General features: G+C 32.9%; 3 protein-coding genes across 3 annotated transcripts; 1 reads left to right on the top strand and 2 right to left on the bottom strand.

Annotated features, from left to right (window-relative positions):
- The first annotated feature begins 52 nt into the window (after window positions 1-52).
- Window positions 53-1,585, top strand: LOC110427840 (DNA-binding storekeeper). Its single transcript, XM_021443461.2, has one exon. The coding sequence runs from the start codon at window positions 431-433 to the stop codon at window positions 1,172-1,174; it is 744 nt and encodes a 247-aa protein (XP_021299136.1). The 5' UTR covers window positions 53-430; the 3' UTR covers window positions 1,175-1,585.
- Window positions 1,586-2,458: 873 nt separating this feature from the next.
- LOC110427790 (lysine histidine transporter 1-like) lies at window positions 2,459-5,486 on the bottom strand. Its single transcript, XM_021443393.2, has 8 exons — window positions 5,252-5,486; window positions 4,904-5,061; window positions 4,438-4,824; window positions 3,813-4,206; window positions 3,634-3,739; window positions 3,465-3,556; window positions 3,299-3,367; window positions 2,459-3,200 (listed from the first exon to the last, which is right to left on the bottom strand). The coding sequence occupies exons 1-8, from the start codon at window positions 5,303-5,305 to the stop codon at window positions 3,102-3,104; spliced, it is 1,359 nt and encodes a 452-aa protein (XP_021299068.1). The 5' UTR covers window positions 5,306-5,486; the 3' UTR covers window positions 2,459-3,101.
- A 3,572-nt stretch (window positions 5,487-9,058) lies between these two features.
- LOC110427932 (lysine histidine transporter 1) lies at window positions 9,059-12,974 on the bottom strand. Its single transcript, XM_021443577.2, has 8 exons — window positions 12,818-12,974; window positions 11,069-11,226; window positions 10,558-10,941; window positions 10,049-10,442; window positions 9,851-9,956; window positions 9,640-9,731; window positions 9,459-9,527; window positions 9,059-9,359 (listed from the first exon to the last, which is right to left on the bottom strand). Exons 1-8 carry the CDS (start codon window positions 12,863-12,865, stop codon window positions 9,261-9,263), a joined length of 1,350 nt encoding a protein of 449 aa, XP_021299252.1. The 5' UTR covers window positions 12,866-12,974; the 3' UTR covers window positions 9,059-9,260.
- Between the last annotated feature and the right edge of the window lie 8,617 nt (window positions 12,975-21,591).

Genomic DNA, 21,591 nt, shown 5'->3' with positions numbered 1-21,591 from the left:
CAAATACTTGAGAAACCAGACTTCCTGATCAACTAGATTTCCCTGCCGACCATACTTCTTCACCTCCACCTCCACCTCCAGCTCCGTTGTAGCTAACATAAAAAGGCAAAGAAACATACTTTGGAACCAGGTACGGTAAATCTAAGTAGAGTCTGATAACAGACGCGGCCAAAATCGTACTGTGTCTCTGTAACCATCATGAAACAGTGATTGATTTCTTAAAAACGTGTACCCTTTCCTTTTCAGTCTTCTGGCAGCCTTTTTCTTTAGAGCATTTCGAAAAGCACGCCCTTTTTCTCCCAGTTTACCAGAACCCACCAAAACATCCCAAAATCAACCCATCCCAACGCCACAATTCCTATAAATTTCATCGGGCTTCTCCAGTCCAACCCTGAAAAAGAAAGGGAAAAAGCAAAGAGACAAACTTTCAATGGATACTACCCTTTCCTTCCCAATCCCAAATCTCCCTTTGTTTTTGTCCATGTTTTTGATGATATATTTCGTTGCTTACTTCTTTGTTTTCCGAAGCTGGAGTCCCAAGATCCGTCCTGAAGCTTGTTCCTGCTTAATCTCTCTTTTCCACGGCACCCCAGCTGTTTTCTTAGCCGCTTTTGCAATCTTTTCAGACCAAAACCGTGGCTTTTCCTCATCAAACACAAAAACCCAGAATTTAGTTTTGGATTATAGCATTGCTTATTTTCTTACAGATCTCCTTCACTACATTATCTTCTTCCCTTCAGACGTCCTTTTCATAGGCCATCATTCGGCTACTCTCTTTGTTTTCATCACTTGCCGCCACGTGGTCTCTCATGGCGCGTATGCTATACTCTCTCTTTTGGTTTTAGCTGAAGTCACCAGCTTTTGCCAGAATGTTTGGACTTTGGCAGCTGCAAGGAGGTACGATGATGAGTTGGCTGCAAAGGTTTACGCCTTTTTGTCTCCTTATTTTTATGCCTTTTATAGTGTTGTTAGAGGGATTTTTGGTCCATTTTTTGTGTACCAAATGGGAGTGTTTTATATAAGTGGGAGAGCTGATCATGTGATTCCTAGATGGCTTTGGATTTCTTGGATGTTTGTCGTTGTTACAGCTATTGGTGTTAGTGTTCTGTGGATTTCCAATTTGTGGGCTGAGTTGTTTAAAGAGAAAAAGGCTAAATTGGAGAAGAAATTATGATAATAAAGGATCTTCTCGATGGGGAAAAGGAGGGAAGGGGAGCTAATTTTATTTTTCTTGTTCTTTCTAACAATTGAGGTGAAGAATTAGAATAACAGAGGAGATGATGAGGATTGTGATATGTGTATCATACGTTCAACTTTGTTCCTTTGAAGAAGTTATGGGATGAAATGGATACCTTTTTAGAGGAAATTGTTGGTTCTTCCTCATTGAATACTTTTGCTTTTGAATGCTTACTTTTGTAGTTTGTCAATCCAGCAAGTAAGTTGAGAATTTCAGATACTCATTTTCTTCTATAATATTGAAACTATAAGCATCTCTGTGGAGCTATGCTTTTAGTATATCTGGTTTTTCTTTGCAAACATTTTACTGCAATTATTTGAATGTTCAACTCTGTTTGAAGGATTTGATTACTTTCAGAATGAATTTTGGTTCGCTTTGATTGAATTCCTTTGCATTTAAATAAATACTTTTGTAGTTTCTTAGTGCAGCAAGCATATAAGTTCAGAAACTTATTTCTTCTGCAAAACTGCACCATAAATATCTTGTTGGAGATGTCCTCTCATTGTATCTGTTTGAGCATTAGGGTACTACTTAGGCATTGTAGATCACCATCCTAAAGTTCGGTCTGATAATTTAAAGAGAACAACAATCTCTACTCTCACCCAACTATACCTTTAACTGTTTGTTTTCTACTGTCTTGTTGGAGTAGGCCAACCAGTAGATATATTTTACTTTACAATTGGAATTTCTCATAGTTTATACACATTAGTCTATTGTCATGTTTGGTTTAGTTAACTTTTGGTACAACTCAAACGGAATATTTTCTGAAATTATACTCATTAAATGTGCAGTGTCCTGTTGCTTTTAGATTTTTTTTATAATCAAATAAATAGTGCACGAATCTCGGTGTTTTCTTTCACTTTCGCTCATATCTTTGACATTAAGCACTCTTGCTGCTGGCTGGATAATTTTTGGTTTTATTTTCAACATGTTTCAACTCAAACGGAATACATAACCAATTTGAAGGAACCAAACCAATATCTGTAGCTTTGGCTTGAACCTTGTAAATAGTTATTAAGAATTAAATTGAACGGTACAAGGTCTAGGGTGACAATGGTGGCTATGTTTTAATGAGATTCGGCAATGCCAGTTGGATTTTCATATGGTTGACAGACAGCCTATTCTTGTAGGTAGCTTCCCATGTCCAATATTTCATTTTAGCTACCCTTTCCTCTGGCCTATGGACATTGACTTATATCTCGTAACAGAGCAATGGCAGCTAATGATGTGTTAATGGTCTAGGATTAGCTCCATCACTAGAACAGCATTTTATTTGTTACTTGTCTGACACCTTGTTGTGACAAGCTTTTATTGTGATCAAGTATGGGGATCTTGCCTGCAGAGGGGAAATAGGTTTACTTCAATTTGTTTGTGGTTGGATTCAATGTAGAATTCATCTGACAAATGATGTCCAGAAGAAAGTCACCCTGAGGGTCAAATTATTCATTCAAGAATCTGTTCATAAAATAGAAAGGTTAGAGAAATGCTCGATTGTCTGCCAAACATGAACAAACCGCAAGTTGTCTGTCAGATCCTTCTGTTATAAAACTAGCAGCCATAGACTCACATGGCCGAGTATTGACAAATACTAAAAACTGCAACAGTGGTGCACATTAGGCTTACGAATCCATAATCAACACAAAGAAAGATGAAAACAATGATGGTTCCATGGGGCCACTTTCCCATTCAAAAGACATGTATGCCCAAGAGCCAACCAATGCTAAGCAATGATTTAAATACAAACCCCTTGTTTTGGCTACCATTTCCCGCTACAAGCTGACTTAAAAACTAACCATCTTATTTGATATGAATCATATATTTGTCCATTCGAATTACTTGCTTGATTGCCGTTACAGGAAATGATTTAAGAGTAGAAATGGTAACCCTTGGCTTGAAGTATGATATTCCTCAAACCTCCAATGGGTGCTAGAGTCATTAACAGGACGCCGAGTATGATGCAGATCTGAAATTAAAAAAATAAACCAAATCAGATTTATTGTCAAAAGGCAGATGAGAATAAGAGGAAGAAACTTGAGCATGATTTTAAGTTGGAAAATATACCCAGTTGATACACCAAGATAACCCAAACCTCTTTGGTTTGTAGATAGCAAGCCATATAATGCAAGGGAGCTGAAGAAATGACAGGAAAAAGGATTAATGGTATATATCAGTTTGGCATCTTTGTCAGAATTAGCAAATGGCAATCTACTGAACCAGAAGGACTTACAAAATAGGTTGTTGGTGCATAAGCAAATCCTCCAAAGAATCCAAGAAGGCCACCAAAGAAAGGAAAAGTCATACCTACGAACATGGTGGCAGCTGAAACAAAGAACAAATAACTTTTAATTTCATGGTATACACACCCTGGACCAGAAAGGTTAATTAACTTTACTTACCAACATACAGGTTGCGGGTGATAAATCGAAGCGTTCTAGTTGGTTTAAAATGAAATTTCTTGACCAGCAAAGTTTCTATCATGTCAAAAACAGGCATGGCATATAGCTGCATTTACAGAAACAGAAGCATAAAAGTCTATTCAAGTGAGCCTGCAGAACCAAGCTGAAACAGATCAAACCTGATAGCTTCCAATCACATGGATCACAACGAACATGTTAGCTGCAATGATAAGCCACGTTGGTTTCTGCAATGAGATGAGGATGTTGTCCTCAACATTGTTGCCAAACATATAGTATCCGATGAAGGCAACAGGGAAGTAGCACAAGGCCACAACTATATAGGCAACGACCACTCCTCTCCACATTGGCCCCTTGGAAGGCTTCTCCGGCGTAGAAGGGATGGTTGCTTGGATCTCCAAGACCACGTTGTGTCCAGCATAGGCAAAAGCTACATCTCCTAATGCATTCAAGAAATTAAAGAATGTTCCAGGTGCTGTGGTCGCTTTGTAGCCATATTGCACATCTGGCTGGAGACCCTTGGCAACGGAAGCTGTCCAGGCTATGGTAGAGTAACTGCATAACAACATTGACATCAGATAAAACTTACATTTGAACATTAACAACATGAACAACTGAACATTTTACATCCCAGCTTTTTAAGATACTGTTTTTAGAGGAGTACAATTGGTTAATGACCATCATATAGCTTGAATTTGTAGAATATCCCTAAATTTTATGGCTTAGACTTAGGCTTTTGCACACTTAAAAGACCAACTGAGCTGATGAATAATAAAGGAACATTACCTCAAAGACATGACTGCTGCAGCCAAAGAGACCCCTGAGATGGAGTTAAAGTTAGGGAGGTGGGAGAGTACAAAATGGACAGAGGCGAATATCATGATAAAATATGTTAATTTGATATCTTTGCAGTCATTCTTGCAGGCTAGATTATGGATTTTCTGCAGTGATTTTCCACCAGTAACCATGTAGACTATGTCAACACTAACTTCACAGATTAGTTGTTGGGGCACCACAATGTAAAGTCCGAGCTTCTCCCCAAAGGCTTGCTGCCCCAGCTCATGGTATCGATCAAACCTCTTCCCAGGAACCATCTCATGCATCTCAACCATTTGCCAGAGAGTGTATAGAGTGATGATCCATGACAGGATCATAATTACAATGCCAGGACCCCTGAATTAGAGAAAGGAAACTTATTCAAATATCATTCTTTCATCAAAGTATATGCAAAAAAGTTGTGTGTTGCACATACCATCCAAGATGTGACATGGCATAAGGAAGACTGAGGACTCCAGCACCAACCATAGCAGTAACATTGTGGAATGCTGCGTACCACCATTTTGCATTTCTTGAAGAAGTGATTGGAAGCCAAGCATCAATGTCCTTCTGCTTTGCTAGCTTTTCGTCTATCTGAAATTCACAACAAATCCTTCTGTCAGATTAACATGGTTTCCAACTTTCGTAATCACCCCCTCCACATAAGAAAGGATGCATAAACTGTTCATTATGAAAAGAGTTTCAGCCGTTTGCATGAAGAAAAGATCAAGAAAAGCATTCACAAAGGAAAAGAACATATGCAGGAAGGATGGGAGAGGCTTACGGTGCTCGGGGTATTTGTTTCGAGCTGCTCCTGAGAAGGTCCTTGAGTCCCCATGGTTACCAAGTATGCTCTGCAGAACTATGTAGGAAGAGGTAGAAGATGCAGCACTCAAGAACATATATATAGATTGATAGTTACAAAGAAGGAAATCTTGAAAGTGACAACAAATGTGAAGTGAACTCCGCCTAGACAGATACAGAAAATATTAGAGAGGGAACTTTTGACTGTGACCCTTTTGTTCCCATGCAAATGTTTTTATATAAGGAAACAAGAATCAATTTCCAAATGCTATTGTCTTAAGATGGTAAACTATCCTCATGCATCCCAATACATTGTGCATTGACATCTAAGATCATGGTAAATTATTTAGAGGGGAGCATAACAGGAAAAGGACAGCAAAGAAAATTATGATTCCTGTTAAGTCTACAAAAATGAAAAAATAATAATAATAATTAAGGGGAAATTGGCAAATTAATAAAGGATTCATTTTAGTGAGTTAGATAATTTTTTTTTCTTTTCTAGGACTTAGCAGAGACAGCAATTATTCCTTTTTGGTGGAAAAATATAAAAAGGAATTAAATCTCACAAGTTTGAATAAAATGCAGAAATACCCAATCTTTCCCTTCTCAATTTCCTCCATACCATATCAGGAAACAAATCTACCCAAATATGGGTAAAATCAAAAAAACCCTCTGATCACTTTGACCCATTTTGTTTCAAAATGATGATTTTTTAACTCTTTAACAGTTAAAATTGTTCATCAACGATTAAAAAAATATAATCTAATATTTACATAAACATTTTAAATACAAATACTCTCTTTAAAAAATTATGCTCATCTATTTTCTCAAATTTCCAACACCTTCAAATCAAAATTTTTAAATTTTTTTTAATCAAGATTTTTGAGTGAGAGATGTACAGATTATTTTTTTTTGCAAAAAAAAAATACTTAAATTGAAAAAAAATGATATAAAGACATAAACAGTAACCCAGGACCAGACTTCTTGCCCAACTGCAAGTGAAATATAGTCTAAACACCCAGTGAAAAGTGGGTCCATGAACACAAGACCCATAAAAAGGCAGTGCCCTGAACTCAGTTAAACAGATCCTGATTTCTCTATTAAACAACAATATTTTTTATCACATTGTAACCCTGAATTCAACATAAAAATCACCAAAAATATATACTATTAAAGTTGATAAATAAAAATTACCTTGAGATCTTGAAATTGTACAATTTTATCAAACTTGCTCTCAATGGAAGAAGGAACAATAAGAAAAGAGATGATGAAGTTGGAGAGAAATAAAGGAAGAAAATGTTGAGAGGGATTTAGAAAGAGAAGATAAAAAATTTATTATTCATGTATTTTTAAAAATTATTAATCCTTAATTTTATCTTATAAGTATTTTTTAAAATTTTTTTATTTTTTAATTTTAAATTTTTTAATTTTTAAATAACAAAATCTGATGTATACACAGGATATCAAATATAAACTCTTTTTTTTTTAACTATTTATTTTTTGATAACCCAAATTTGATTGATTCTTGAATTTAGATCAAGATTTCATCACTTATGGCCACATGCCAATAATCATTGGTTGGTCATACAGAATAATACCCTTCCCCACAGTACAAATTTCACCCTATAAGTCCACACATCCCACTCTCCTTTGATTTCAAATTTACAAAGAAAAAAAGAGGCTTCAAATCCTGAGTCATAGGCTCATAGGAAACTATACAAAAACAGTTGACAAAATATTTACATTCAGTACCCAAACCTTATAAAACACTATCCAATTTCCAGATATATCTCCTATTTCCAGGCCATATCCTTTTATCTTTAGAAGAGTCATCCTTCAGCTTTTCCTGACAAGATCTCCAGATATTCCTCTCCCAACTTCAAATATCAGAAAGGTTACATTTACCTAATTACCCACTCCATCAATTCACATTTACAGCCTCACTTTTCACCCCACTCGTTTCATGCTCACATTTGCAGACATGAGTCTGAATTGGAAAATTCAAGTATAAGTAACCAATGCAAGGATAAGCTGCACTGCTTCATATTTCACATTGCTCTTGAATAATTATTGGACAGAGCATACCATAATATATGATGGTACAAATACAAATTAATAATTTGAGCTTAGGTCCATAGATAAGAACACTTGGATTTTGCTTCCATGCTTTGATTTGCATAGTGTATATATAATCCATTTGTTTTCTGATAAAGACTTGCTGTCAAAGGGAATGGAAGTTGCTTCTCTTTGTTTGGTTGCAGGCTTGGCACATCATGGGCAATAGGTTAATTTTATTGAGATGGTGAAAAAGAATGGCCGGCCTTGCAACAGCATAAACCTTGGGTTGGGTTTTTATTGACGGCAGCAAACAGTTGCCAATCAGTTTATTGGTGGTTTGTTTTATTTTGTCCATTTGGATGTTGAGATTTTGTCATATTATGCTTTTGATAAGTAATTAGACTGAATCATCAATCGAAACTATACAGATTTTATGACACTAATCACGGTTGATTAACAAAAAGCATCCTTCTTTCTACTGCAATTGCTCCTTAAAGCTCATCATCACCCCTTAAGGCCTAGTGAATCAAGTTTCCACCCCTGGTTCCACCTTTCCTGAGCTCAGACTTCTCAAATCTTCATTTCCAGGTCTATGCAACATAAGTTTAGGATTTTGTTTCAAAAGTTTCTGCTGCTTATTCTGTGATTTCTAAGAACACCAGCAAAAGAATATTTTATGGTAAGTTCAGCTTTGGAGATCCAAGATAGAGTAAACATAACTTGGTTCCATTTCGAATGTTGGGATTTTTGTAGTAGTTGATTTGCTCAGTATGAGGCTGAATTCTAGTTGGTACTTGGTAGACAGATTTCATTGCTTGATGGTTATAAACTTATTCTTGCTTTGCTAACAGGTTTGCCTGCTATGAAAAAATTGAAAATTTTGTTGTGAAAATGGGGTAAAATAAGACAACCCAGGTCATTCTGGATTTGCATTTCAGTTTGAAGATCATCTGTTAATTTGGGTTTTCTTTGGCAAGATCTAACAAGAAACACATGGCTTTTCTCTGGGAAAATCTAAATCACCAACTAGTGCAGTCCAAAACCAATGCAATCACATTACATGCACTCTGCAATGTTCTTAAAGACAAATTTACCCTTCAACTTTATTATCTTATTAAAAATATTTTATAATATTATAATTAAAATAAATATATAATATAAGAATAAAAATTAGAATAAAATAAAATATAAAAAATTAATATTTATATAATATAGATAAAACAAATTAAAATAAAATATATAATATAAAAATATATTAAAGAAATGAAAAAAATATAAATTATATAATAAATAAAAATAAAATATATGACATTTAAAATATATTTAAAATATGATATTATATAAAAATTAATAATATAAATATAAATATATTAAAATAAAATATAAAATATTATAATAATAAATAAAAATAAATATATGACATTAAAAATATATTTAAGAAATGATATTATATAAAAATTAATAATATAAATATAAATATAAAAAATAAAATATAAATATTATAATAATAAATAAAAATAAAATATATGATATTAAAAATATATTTAAGAAATGATATTATATAAAAATTAAAAAAATATAATATATTAAAAATAAAATATAAAATATTATAATAATAAATAAAAATAAAATATATGATATTAAAAATATATTTAAAAATGATATTATATAAAAATTAATAATAACAAATATAAATATATTAAACTTATATTTTAATAATTAGGGGTAATTTTGACAATTAGCATTACATTTCCACTAAAGTACTTGTAAACCAAACACTGCAATGTTATCTTCCTTGCATTTTAATCATTATTTTACTTACATACCAAACACTGTAATGTTATTTTCCCTGTAATTACATTGCTTGCAATCACATTACTTGCAATCATATTACCTGTAATCACATTGCATTGTAATGTACCAAACGCCACCTAAGAGTAAAATTCATAGTTCTTGGCTTGAATGATGATTTGCCTCAAGCCTCCAATTGGTGATACTACCATCAAGACAACACCTAATACAATGCAGATCTGGGAAAAAAAGAAAAAAACCAAATAAGACCGATTAAACACTGATTCGAATCACATTGAAACAGTGAGGATGGCAAAATTTAAATCAAGTTTACATACCCAGTTAGTCCACCAAGATAAGCCGAACTTTCTTGGTTTGTAGATGGCAAGCCACATGATGCAAGGGAGCTAATGAACAAAAAGCAAGAGAAAAAATGAATAATGGGGTAAAAGCTCTTCAAATAGAATTGGTACATTTCAAGTAAGAAGGAAGGTGGCATGAAGAGAGAATGTGGCTTACAAAGTATGTTGTTGGTGCAAAAGCAAATCCTCCAAAGAATCCAAGAAGACCACCGAAGAAAGGGAAGGTGATGCCAACAAACATTGTGAATGCTGCAAATAAAGATGTAGCATAATAATTAGTATCCTCTAGCTCTAATCCCCTTTTTAGTAAACATCAGTACCTTGATTTACATGCAAGTAAGTTGAAAAAAGGTGAAGAATTTACTTACCGACATAAAAATTGCGAACAATGAATCGAAGTGTCCTAGTAGGCCTGAAATTTAGTTTCTTCACTAGGACAGTTTCCATCATGTCAAACACTGGCATTGCATAAATCTACATGACAAAAGTTAAACGAAAACCTAATCAGTTATCTGTGATATGGATTAAATTATGATAAAATCCGAACACTATTGATTGATACACACCTGGTAGCTTCCAATAACATGAATAACAACAAACATGTTAGCCATTGCAATGAGCCATGCTGGTTTCTCCAATGAGATGAGGATGTTGTCCTCGACAGCATTGCCGAACATCCAATACCCAATCAAAGCAACAGGGAAGTAGCACAAGGCCACAACTATATAGGCAACGATAACACCTCTCCACATGGGACCCTTTGATGGCTTCTCAGGTGTAGATGGGATTGTTGCTTGGATCTCCAACACCACATTGTGCCCGGCATAGGCAAAAGCTACATCACCCAAGGCACTGAAGAAGTCGAACACTGTTCCTGCTGCAGTCTTTGCTTTGTAGCCATATTGCACATTTGGCTGAACTCCCTTATCCACTGAAGCTCCCCAAGCAATCGTAGAGTAACTGTATGGCCGTTTAAAAACTTGCATTAGCATATCAAATTTAAAAATCAAAGTAAGAATTTTTCGGATTCTGTTTAATTTATCTGAAATGGCACATAAAAGGATGTGCAATATACCTCAAGGACATGACTGCCGCTGCCAAGGAGACGCCAGAGATGGAGTTGAAGTTGGGAAGGTGAGCCAGCACAAAGTGAACAGAGGCAAAAATCATGATGAAATAGGTAAGTTTAATGGATTGGCAGGTACTGCAGACAGTGTCATGGAACTTCTTCAATGATTTGCCTCCGGTAACCATGTATACTATGCAGACACCAACTTCAACAATAAGCTGCTGTGGCACCACAATGTAGAGACCAAGTTTTTCACCAAAGGCATATTGACCCAGTTCATGGTATCTATCAAAACGTTTTCCTGGAACCATCTCATGCATCTCAACCATTTGCCATAGAGTATACAGGGTAATAATCCATGATAGGACTAGGACAACCACGCCAGGACCCCTGAAACCAAATAATAGTGCTCCATCAATCTATCTAATTTTCTATACGCTTGCTTGGCTAAAACATCGGAATTCTAAATTCATTAAATAATTAAACACTTAAAATTTTTTCCCATTTTAGAACATACCATCCAAGCTCTGACATGGCATAGGGGAGACTGAGGACACCAGCTCCAACCATAGCAGTGACATTGTGGAAAGCTGAGTACCACCATTTTGCATTTCTTGATGAGGTAATTGGCAACCAATCATCAATTGCTTTCTGCCTTGCTAATTTTTCTTCAAACTGTGATAGGCAAAGGAACAAATCTCTCTTATCAGTTTTTGACAAAATACATAATTCAAGGTAATGCTAAAAGTGAACCATGTAAGAGACAAAAAATGAGAAATAAAGCAAATCAGACAACCAGACAAAGTTGAGGTTAGTGAAAGCCACCAAAATAGGACTTTTCATTCCTTCTCTTTCCATTTAGTAAATCCCCTAGTGCTTCTGATAAGTGCTAAAAGAGTGGATGACATGGGCATTTCAAAATAAGTTGTGATTGGAATTCCCTAATCTTTGCAAGGGCAAAATGTCCCTACATCAGTTATCAACTTATGAGTAGATTCAATACTGAAAAGTTGCTCTCTCTTGCCTTGTCCTTGTCATTCTGAAGTTGTCGGCCACTTATTTTGGTTCCCACTTCACACGTTTTGATCCACGTTCATATGCCAGTATAAAAAACTGTGAGCTATGCCTTGCGGCAACAGTTTTACTTGTGGGGGTAAAATTACATGTTTTACCAGCCATACCTTACGGCAACAGTTTTACCTGTGGGGGTAAAATTACATGTTTTACTTTGCCTTCAGATACAGTAAAACTCCTAGACTAGACTTAGACATTGCACAGTATTTCATACTTTTTCTTAGGAAACTACAAGTCAAAGACTTTGGCTTGTCTGTCTCAAAAGTATTAGTAACCAACCAACCATGTGCTTGCATGTGAATCCTTTCTGTAAATCACTTGATAAAATTTACTATAATCAGGACGCAGATCTCTACAGACTACAGCACAAAGTAAGTTTTTTTTTCTTTTTATCTGAGATGTTTGGTAGTGTACCTTTTTTTTATCTGAGATGTTTGTCTTTGAACTTAGAAAACAAGTATTGTGACAACGATGAATGTATACGTTGAGTGTTGACTGAAGACTTTATGGCCAGCCGCTACCACCGGGGAAAAAGGGGACTATAATAATCTAAATTTCAGTCGGCGTTTAATGCAATTCCTTCTCACTCTGGGTTTCTTTCTAAGCAATCAAAGTTGAAAATAAGGTGCCGTAAGCTTAAGGTTAAAAGATCCATTAACTTCCAAGTGTGTGTCTTCTGTCATGGATAAATTACAACACGGTGACTCGTGATGAACCATAGGTTTCACGTGTGTTGAAAAAAAGAACCAACTGAACCCGAATCATCTTCTTAAGCCAAATCTCAGATATATGCAGAGAAAAGTTGCAGAGAGGCAATAATGGATGGAGAACCAAAATTATCACAGGCAGAGAAACCTTGGGTCGAAACTGTTTTCCATTCCAAGTTCGTATGATGAGAAAATAATTCAAGAATTATGTTTTCATGAAAATGAGTCCATAAAGTTATGCTGAATTAACTAATCAGACGCTTTTATCATATGGTTGTTGAGGAAGCAGAATTACAGAAACGAAAATCATAAACGGACAGAAAACCAAAGAGCAAGAGAACAAAAGTACATCATGCAGATACAAGAGCATAAAGTTAACAGGACAAACCTCCTACTAGTTCGGAAACCTTTCATGAACTTTATGTTTCAAAAAACAAAAGCAAGGCAAATCAGTGCATGCACAAAAGAGTTTCAGAGCAACTTACACTGTCGTTCCGGGTATAATCTTTATCAGAAGGAGCTTGAGTTCCCATGTTCTTTTACTCTTGATGAAAAAAGAAGAACAAAAATAAAGGCAACGATGAAGGTGAAAAACCAATGCAAAATTGAACCTTCAAAATCGAGCTGGTTTGCTTTGTATTTATAAAGGAAAAATCCCAATTCAACAGTTAAAAAAAAAAAAAGAAAGAGAAGAGGGTGGGGGTGGGGCACGTCAATAGCCCTTGAAGGCGATGTTTTTGTTTGACTTTAAGAAGTCTTTTGTACAGACAATAAGATTGGGACTAAATGCAAGTAACTAGTTTTCCTCTTGCTTCTTCGCTGTAACTTCTTTGTGAAGAAATTTCCACGAAACTTTAATTATAGAAACAAATTGGGAGTGAGCCTAGGTTCAGGGTAACCCACAAACTACCCACCCTTAATGCATGGATTTAGATGATTTCCAAGGCCGTTCTTTGTGACTTGACGAGTAATTTATGATTTAAGTTTTTTTAAAATCAAACACTTTTACGATAATATCGACCAATTTGTGATTCAAAAATTTTAAGATCAATTCAGTGATTCCAACTTTAGCCACTGTTTACTCGGATCATGCTAGAAGGACTTATGGATTTATAATCAATGACTATTAAAACATTACTTAAATAACCAACAGAAAAAAATTAGGGCCTTAAACTTCGACTTGAATAGTTGAATTGCATTGAATAAGAAACAAAACAGTTGTATTGTACCTGGAGTAAATTACAGCCGTCTGTGACAACTGATGAAGGTCTTAATAACAGTGGATATATAGGGATTCCAAGCACTAATATTATTGGGCTAAATCCTCGTTTTATACAAATTTCTTCTATCGTCTCTAATAATTTAAACAGCAATATATATATATATATATATATATATATTACAGTATATCTGTTTCAAATTCCATATGCAATAATTGAAGCAGGTTTTCTGACTTAAAAAAGGATAAGACCTGTTCATTCTTTGTCAATGGCAGCGCTTCTCGAACGTTGATTCCATGGGGTCAATACTCAATATGGACTCCACGTATGGGACAGGCATGATGATCATTAACATCTAAAACCTCAAAATTGCCTACATGATTTTGAGATTTGAGAGTGTCTTAGTTCTCAATGCTTCTGTCATTTCCTTGAAATATGATATAGGCTTTATCTTATTAATGAGATGACAACAATTAATTTTTTGATAGTGGAAAAATTTAATACATATAGATCATATATTAAATATAATTTTTTTTTAAAAAATAATGTTTTAATTATTAATTTGTATTGATTTAGATATGGTGAAATGAAGAGGTGCCAATGCAATAACCCATTACTCCAACTCTTCTCTCACATGGTTTTTCATCCTTAAAATCTGCTAAGATGAGATATTTTGCCATATCTTTTTGCCAAATGGGCATCCCCCACCACTCATAAATGGCTAAACAATAGCAACATGTAGTGTGCTGTGGGGGTATGGCAAATCCTCATCATCAAAATTTTGAAACCATTGTGGTATTGTGGGATTTGCTGATATGGACAACACCTATAAGAATCCTAATAAGGTAAGAAGCCATCCCCTCAAACTGGCTTCAACAAAGGTTTTGTTCATCATTAGAATATGGTGTAAAATGGTTCAAAATCAAAAGAGGAAGAGGAAGTAGCTAAATCTAGACCCGGGTGACCAATCTTTTCAACACGCTTGCTATTCTCTACCATTACCTCTATGACCAGTTTTTTCTGTTTTCATTCTAAAATACCATACCAGCTAGGTTTATTCTTCATTTTGCAAAGCTTCCATGCCAAATGCAGGACAGTCCAATTGTCAGTCCCCACATTTCCACATGCATCACCTAGCATACCTCATATATGCTAAGGTCAGATTTATTCCAGTGATTCAGATTCACATCCCCATCACTCCGAAACAGTAAGCATCATGACAAAGTTGAATTGCTATACCTCTGGCAAATCCTCGTCAAGAGTCCTAGCTAGAAGCACCCATTCTTTGATTATATGTTTAGCTGAAAGTTTTGGAAGAAAAAAAAAATAAAGGCATTCCTCCACTATGAATTTCAGTGCATCACACCCATTGATCAGATTAAAATATCAAGATATTCTATCTCCCTTAGTTTTGGAAATGTGATGGATCAACAGAGTGGAATCTTAGGATTTGAATTATAAACCAACCATAAATGTACCTGATGTTTATCGCATTCATTGATTTAGCAGCCTTGCAAAAGAAATATCTGGTTTGTACTGCTAGTGCAATAAGCTACGTGATGATTGCTTTCTTTAATGGAATCTCTGTACCTCCCTCCCAAGGGAAAACAACGGTGGGAAATTACCTACAACTTAGGAAAAAGTAGTCCAATTTATTGGGAAAAAAACCATCGATTACCTTCATTATATCACATGTTTGAACGTTTTTTGTCTCATCAAGAGATGATGGGAACATGGTTATGGTCATAATATGGTTATGATTATGGTTATGCAAGGGTGAGCATGGTTTGATTGGACGATTTTGAAGTGATCCTGAAATATTTCAGGATCAAGAATCATTTATATAAGTTTGGTTTTAAGCATTTTGAATTATGGATCAGTCATTGTCTTTTACAAAAATCAATCTTACCATTTGGGATGTTATCGGAGATTAAATTTAGATTTTATTATTTTTTTTAAAAATAATAATTATAGTAAAATTTTTATTTATCACAAATGTAAATTACATTTAAATAATTAATCAAATTCATGAATATATATACGACGAGGAAATTCATACATCCACATCACGACTTATATTATAATTCATTTATTTATTTATTTATTATGTTTAAAATTTTAACGTTATGTTCAACGTTATTTGTGTGTTTTTGTAACTTTTTCTTTTATGAGGTCAAGTTTTACCATTTTTAACTATATATATAGTTTATTTTTATTTAATTCTTAAATGCTCATTAGTTTATATTTAGTCTAGTTCTTCTGTCTAGGGTGGGTCAGAATGTAGGACCACCTTAAGAGTATCAATCGTAATTTTAATCATAAATCGGACATCAAATGGAGAAATCACCTTAAAATCCATTGATATAGAGAGGTCCATGTATGCTCTTAAATTGTTACTCACCCCTACTACCAAGGTTGGAGTTAGAGCATTTTAAAAAAGAGAAGCCAAATAGAAAAAGACCTACATTATATGATCTTTTACTTAGGAGAGATTCATACTAAAATCGATCTCACAATAAAAGAATGGTAATATTTGTGCCCTTCTTGATACTATAATCAATGTAATTTTTTCTGTTAATTCGTAAAACATTTTATATTTACGAAAAATTTATCCTTTCCAAACCAAACAAAATTAAGGAAACCTTTTAGAAATACTTTTCAATCTTGCTAAACATTTGAAAAAAAATTCTAAAAATTTTCTCATGAATATTTTTTGGATGAAATCAAGGCACGTATTCATCAAATAGTGCAAGACATATGGATGATAACAGCACACGTGTTGCCTTAATTTACTCGAAGTCATAAATTTTATTACCATTTTTCTTTTGTTGTAATACAATTCAAAAGCTTAAAAATTAATCAATTTTCAAATTAATCAAAAGTCTATGTTTTAAAATGAAACGTATCTTTTTCTGTCGCGAGTAAACAAAGGCAAATTTTCTCTACTCCTTATAGTTACTTGGCAAATCATTCCAAGATGTATGAATTTTCCACCTCCTTATCTGCACGTGGAGTGTCGACTCAAGATTATGGTTATGTTTTTTCCTTCTACCCAAACAGCCCACAATAAACTTTTCTACTATTCTACTTGCTTTAAGTTTCCCCACAAAAAAACAAAAATAAAGGTATTTTGGACACTTAATTTTTAATTATTCGAAATACCCAACATAAAAAAATAAAAAATAAAAAATAAAAAAATGGTTGCTTATGTTCATATATTCATCAATTTTGACTTTTTGCAAGTAACGAATTTCAACAATTTCAGGAACATCAAAAACAAGTCCTTAAGTGCCTTTTGAAATTAAGTTTTAGATAATATAATGAAGGTCTAAAGGAAGAAAAATGAGAACATTTTGAGTGTGAAGAGAATTGTTGAATCTTAATTTCTTTCCCTCGGTATAAATAAATGGCTCGAGTTCTTTTTTATCTCGTTACTTTGTTATAAAAATTAGATTTTATATTTCATGTATTTTTGAAGTATAATATTTAATTATATTCCATCAATTAATCAGATGTTATTGTATATTTTGTTAAAAAATAAATTTAAAAATAAAAATTTTTGACACTTTTGTACAAAATATCACTATAAGATTAGGTAATAAGATACGAGTATTAAATAATGATAATACATTAAATATAAATTCGATATTAATAATAATAAATTGAGTCCTTAATCTGTGGCATCCAGTCAAACTCATGTGGCTACCTAGACGGTGCCTAAAATCAAGTCTTTTGAAATAAATGAGAGGTTCAAATTTCTCCCACAGAGTATACAAATTTCCATGACAATGACTCATTTGCACTTCAAGATAGTGAAGTTTGAAAATTAGTCAGTTTTGTTACGACGTTCTAATCAAATAAGATCATTCCGAAATGAATGTAAATTTTCCCATAATAAAATATTATAAATAAATTAAAAATAAATTACCCGAGTTATCTATGTACCATTATTTTTAAAATTTATATTTTTCTTAATAAAAGTCAAAGATAAATTATTTAAAACTTTCTTTTTCACCATGTTGCAATAAAAAAAAGCGTTCACATTATTGATATTTAAATTATAATAAGGCGAAAAGGAATTAAGGAAGCATTACGTTAACTGAAAATCAAATAATAATATGGGTTTTTGTCAGGCAGCCCGCTGATTAATTAGTTTAAATTAAAAAAAAATCCAAGAATCACTCCAAAGCAAATAATCCCCAATCTATATAAATATTTGAAATTTGAATATATTATTGTATAATACAGCGGTGTTAAGCTTAATTATTTCTCAAAAGAATCAACGAGTAAGACCGGGGATCAATCATAATTAATTTTTTATTTATATAAATTATTCTGCTAGCTAGGTTGGACCAATCATATATAGTTGCAAAATTTTGTCACAGAATTAAGGTCAATGAAAACGATAAAAAGAACAAACTATACTCCCTTTTACTATTATTATATTTTAAATTTATATTTGATCCATTGTCAGTGTATAGTACCGATACAATATCGCTTAATAATAAAATACCATCTTATAAATGTGTAAAATATTTTTAAAATCAGAAGCATTTATTTATTAAAATTTTATAATTTTAAACTTATTTATTAGCAAGGTTTTATCATTTGATTCATATATAATGTATAGAATTTATACACGAGAAGTGCATCAAATATAAATTCATATTTTACCTGTAATATTCATGTTATTTTTGTAAATTTCTACGAATCAAACATTTAGAGTCGAAATACTCGAACATTTGATTTATGAATTAATACATGATTTTCTACTTATATAATAGGACTCGAATTTTTTTTTCAATTAAAAAAATAATATAAAGTCAAAAATACTAAGATGTGAATAACATGAGATATGATAGGGCCCTTAACTTTCAAAGATTAAATTTGTGGCCAAAAAAAAAAGGGCAAAAAGTTGGAAGAATTTGAACATTTTGCCAAGAAGAGGGTGCCGTCTTTCTTTTTGGAATCTCAAGCTGTCCAAAATTGATTTCATAAAAGAAAAGCAATATAATAATACCACCAAGCTGGCTAATTGGTGACAAGGTTGCCTTCCCTTTGGCTTTTCTTCCCCCCTTTTAAGTAAGAACACTTGAGAGGGACCGACGCTTCCTTGTTAGAATCTCATTTGTTAATTTATTATTCTAATTACTATTTATATAAAAATATTAGAGTAAATGGTTTTGACGTGGGCGGTCAAAGGAGGCACAAATCGGGCTAAAGTTGTGTTTAGATTTGCGTTGAATCTTTCCATGTTCTCACACTCCAAAAAGTGGACTGTGGGACTCAATTAAACGTCATTCTTTGTTTTGAAAATCCAGCAAAACGTTACCTTGAATTCCCATCCACTCTTAATAGTTCCCTTCAATTTTCATAAAATGTAAAATAAAAATTTTGATTTTGATATATCTTAAATTAAAATTTAAAAATTTTATTATAAATAAAATATTCAATACTGTTTAGTATGAACAAAATTATAAAAATTATAAAAATAAATTTATAATATAAACCAATAAAAGTATTAAGTGCTTAAAAAAGATGAAAAGAGTAATACTTATGTAATTCTCGATATGTAATTAATCAAACTTAGTTATAATGGGTTTTCCACGAAGTTATCTTTAGTGAGAAAATTCAATCACGTGTAAAGTACTAAGTTATAACCATAATAATGAATGTGATTTTATTTATTAAGTGGAACATGTGATTTCTTTTTGTAAGTGATAAAATCATGTTTTTATAGGTAATATATACTGTGATATAAATAATATTTTTTGAGGCCCTTTTGGCTTTTGGCTTAGTGGGTTGTTATCTACCCACCCATCCTCCCATTTGAGTCTAATCACCAGTAGAAACAGAAGAAAGAAATGGTAATATGAACAATATTTAGTGGAAAATTCAACACAAATACACAGACTATGACAAAGGATTTCAACTCAATACTTCATGCTCTGTCCATGGGACACTTCCTTTTCCACAATTCCAGCACAAGTTGCAGCATAGCGACCTGTGTGTTTGCCGTGGTTCGCCGATCTTGACTTCTTTTTGTGATTCTTAAGGGCCCAGAAGTACTTGTATCACTTTATTTGAAAAAGTAGATTCGAATTTTCTTTTTTTTTTAAATAAGAAAAAAACTTTAATCTACTAATCAATTAATTAGAACGTGAGATTAATTACACCATGTGATGACTGTTTTATTAAATCCAAAATCTTGATATAGCTTTATAAGTTAAGCTAGCTGGTTATAATTGATTAAGATTGTATAGAATTCTAAGACCCTAACAACGCGTTTAGTTCATAAAATAAAATAACTATTTAGTTATTTTAGTTATAATTAAAGATTAATAATAAAAGGCGATGAAATAGGTTTAAAAGCGAAGGTAGGTGGTTGCCAATCTGCTAAGATTGAATGAGAATTCTAATACCCTAAGGAAAGTCATTGAAACTTCTTCTAATGTGTACTTAAAATTCAACTTAATTGATTCCAAAGTAACCTTAGTCAGCTCTTCTAGTTTACTTTATTAATGCAAGAAACTAGATAATCGAAACCGCTAGCTTGAAGATCAGCTGCAATACATTCATTCAAACCTATCCAAGAAAATAAACTAATTAATATTTTGGTTTGAATTATATAATAAAAACACAATTCTTTCTTAATTGTACCCTCAAATGTCCGGAACTACTAATTTTCAAACTAAGTTATCTGAAAAGATGGAGAATCTTGGCCCACATTTAAAAGTCAACTGTAGAATTTAGACTCATGCCTGTTGGAGGGTTGTGCTTGGATTTATCCCTGGCAATGTTAAAACCCAGGAAATTCCATTTGGGAAGAAACTATCTGCTCCGGTCATTGACGTTTTCTATTTTCTTTTTCATTTTTTTATTTTTTCCAAAATCTAGTGACATCATTAGAAGAAAATTTCACAATATATTGTGCCACCTAGAGTCATGATGATGCCACGAACATGTAAGATTTCCTCAAACAAAGAAGAGGAAGTTATTATATTTACGCATTTTGAATTTGAATTTTTCATAAGTACTGATTTATATGATATTTCTAATGATCGATTACGATAATATAAACAAAAATGATATTTTTTATTAAATTCATACTTAATGTATAGATAATTTTTAATTTTTATATATTGCAGTCGCAAATCATCACCTCATTAATAAATAAAAACTAATATTTCATTTTTCAGTCATGGGATTATGTCAAATTAATTAGCTTGAGAAGAGCTCCTAGGTACTACTAGAATTTCATTTTTCAACCATGGGAGCTTCTTCCTCTTCTTTCCTTTCCCTCCATTTTAATATCCAATTTATTAGGTCAAGTCATCGAGATTTTTGGGAGGTTCCTCTTCTTTACTTTCTCCCTTAATTTCAATATCAAATGTACTAGCTCAAGTCATGGAGATTTGGGAGCTTCCTCTTCTTTACTTTCCAACCCATTTCAACATCAAATTAATTAGCTCAATTCATGGAGATTTCATTTGCTTCAAGGTGGAACGATTAAGATATGTAACTTAATGCCAAGGAAATATCTCTTTCATTTTCAAGAATTGTTGACATGAAGGTCGCAGACAATCCAGTTGAATGTTAGAAGAATTTGCATGGAAGCTTCCTGGACTGTACCTATAGACTTAATTATTACTACTTATTTAGTCAAGAAGCATTCATGTTTTATATTTGTACTTACTCTGTCTATAAAAAATAAAAAATATTGTCACAAATTTCTTCTCTATCTAACTAACCTTGAATTTAGTATCACACTTCGATTAACAGTATCTGTTAATTTTTTAAATTTGAAATATGTAAACGTCTCAATAATTTATGTCAACAACCAAAAAAAATAAACATTTTTTCAAATGTAGACTGTTATCATAAACACTGAATATTAACTAAAAAGATAACGAATTTTAAATTTAATGACGATATCTGAAGATAAGAGGTAATTTAAAGATCGAAACTAAAGTCTCGCCTTGTAAAAGAAAGAAACGTATGATCATTTAACCTTTATGGGTTGTAACAAGTAGATTTTT

This window comes from Theobroma umbraticum, unplaced genomic scaffold, assembly GCF_002168275.2.
Source record: "Theobroma umbraticum cultivar Fairchild unplaced genomic scaffold, ASM216827v3 scaffold_239.0, whole genome shotgun sequence".
NCBI classification, from domain to species: domain Eukaryota; kingdom Viridiplantae; phylum Streptophyta; class Magnoliopsida; order Malvales; family Malvaceae; genus Theobroma; species Theobroma umbraticum.
This window is presented reverse-complemented; position numbering and strand designations above follow the sequence as displayed.

What these genes read in the sequence shown, in the direction of transcription:
- LOC110427840 (XM_021443461.2), top strand. Translation starts at nt 431, where the DNA reads ATGGATACTACCCTTTCCTTCCCAATCCCAAATCTCCCTTTGTTTTTG.
- LOC110427790 (XM_021443393.2), bottom strand. Translation starts at nt 5,305, where the DNA reads ATGGGGACTCAAGGACCTTCTCAGGAGCAGCTCGAAACAAATACCCCG. An exon ending in ATGCACCAACAACCTATTTT is followed by an intron (nt 3,368 to 3,464) that starts GTAAGTCCTTCT and finishes TCATTTCTTCAG; the next exon opens with CTCCCTTGCATTATATGGCT. An exon ending in TATCTTGGTGTATCAACTGG is followed by an intron (nt 3,201 to 3,298) that starts GTATATTTTCCA and finishes TTTTAATTTCAG; the next exon opens with ATCTGCATCATACTCGGCGT.
- LOC110427932 (XM_021443577.2), bottom strand. Translation starts at nt 12,865, where the DNA reads ATGGGAACTCAAGCTCCTTCTGATAAAGATTATACCCGGAACGACAGT. An exon ending in ATGTTATTGGAAGCTACCAG is followed by an intron (nt 9,957 to 10,048) that starts GTGTGTATCAAT and finishes TTTGTCATGTAG; the next exon opens with ATTTATGCAATGCCAGTGTT. An exon ending in TATCTTGGTGGACTAACTGG is followed by an intron (nt 9,360 to 9,458) that starts GTATGTAAACTT and finishes TTTTTTTCCCAG; the next exon opens with ATCTGCATTGTATTAGGTGT.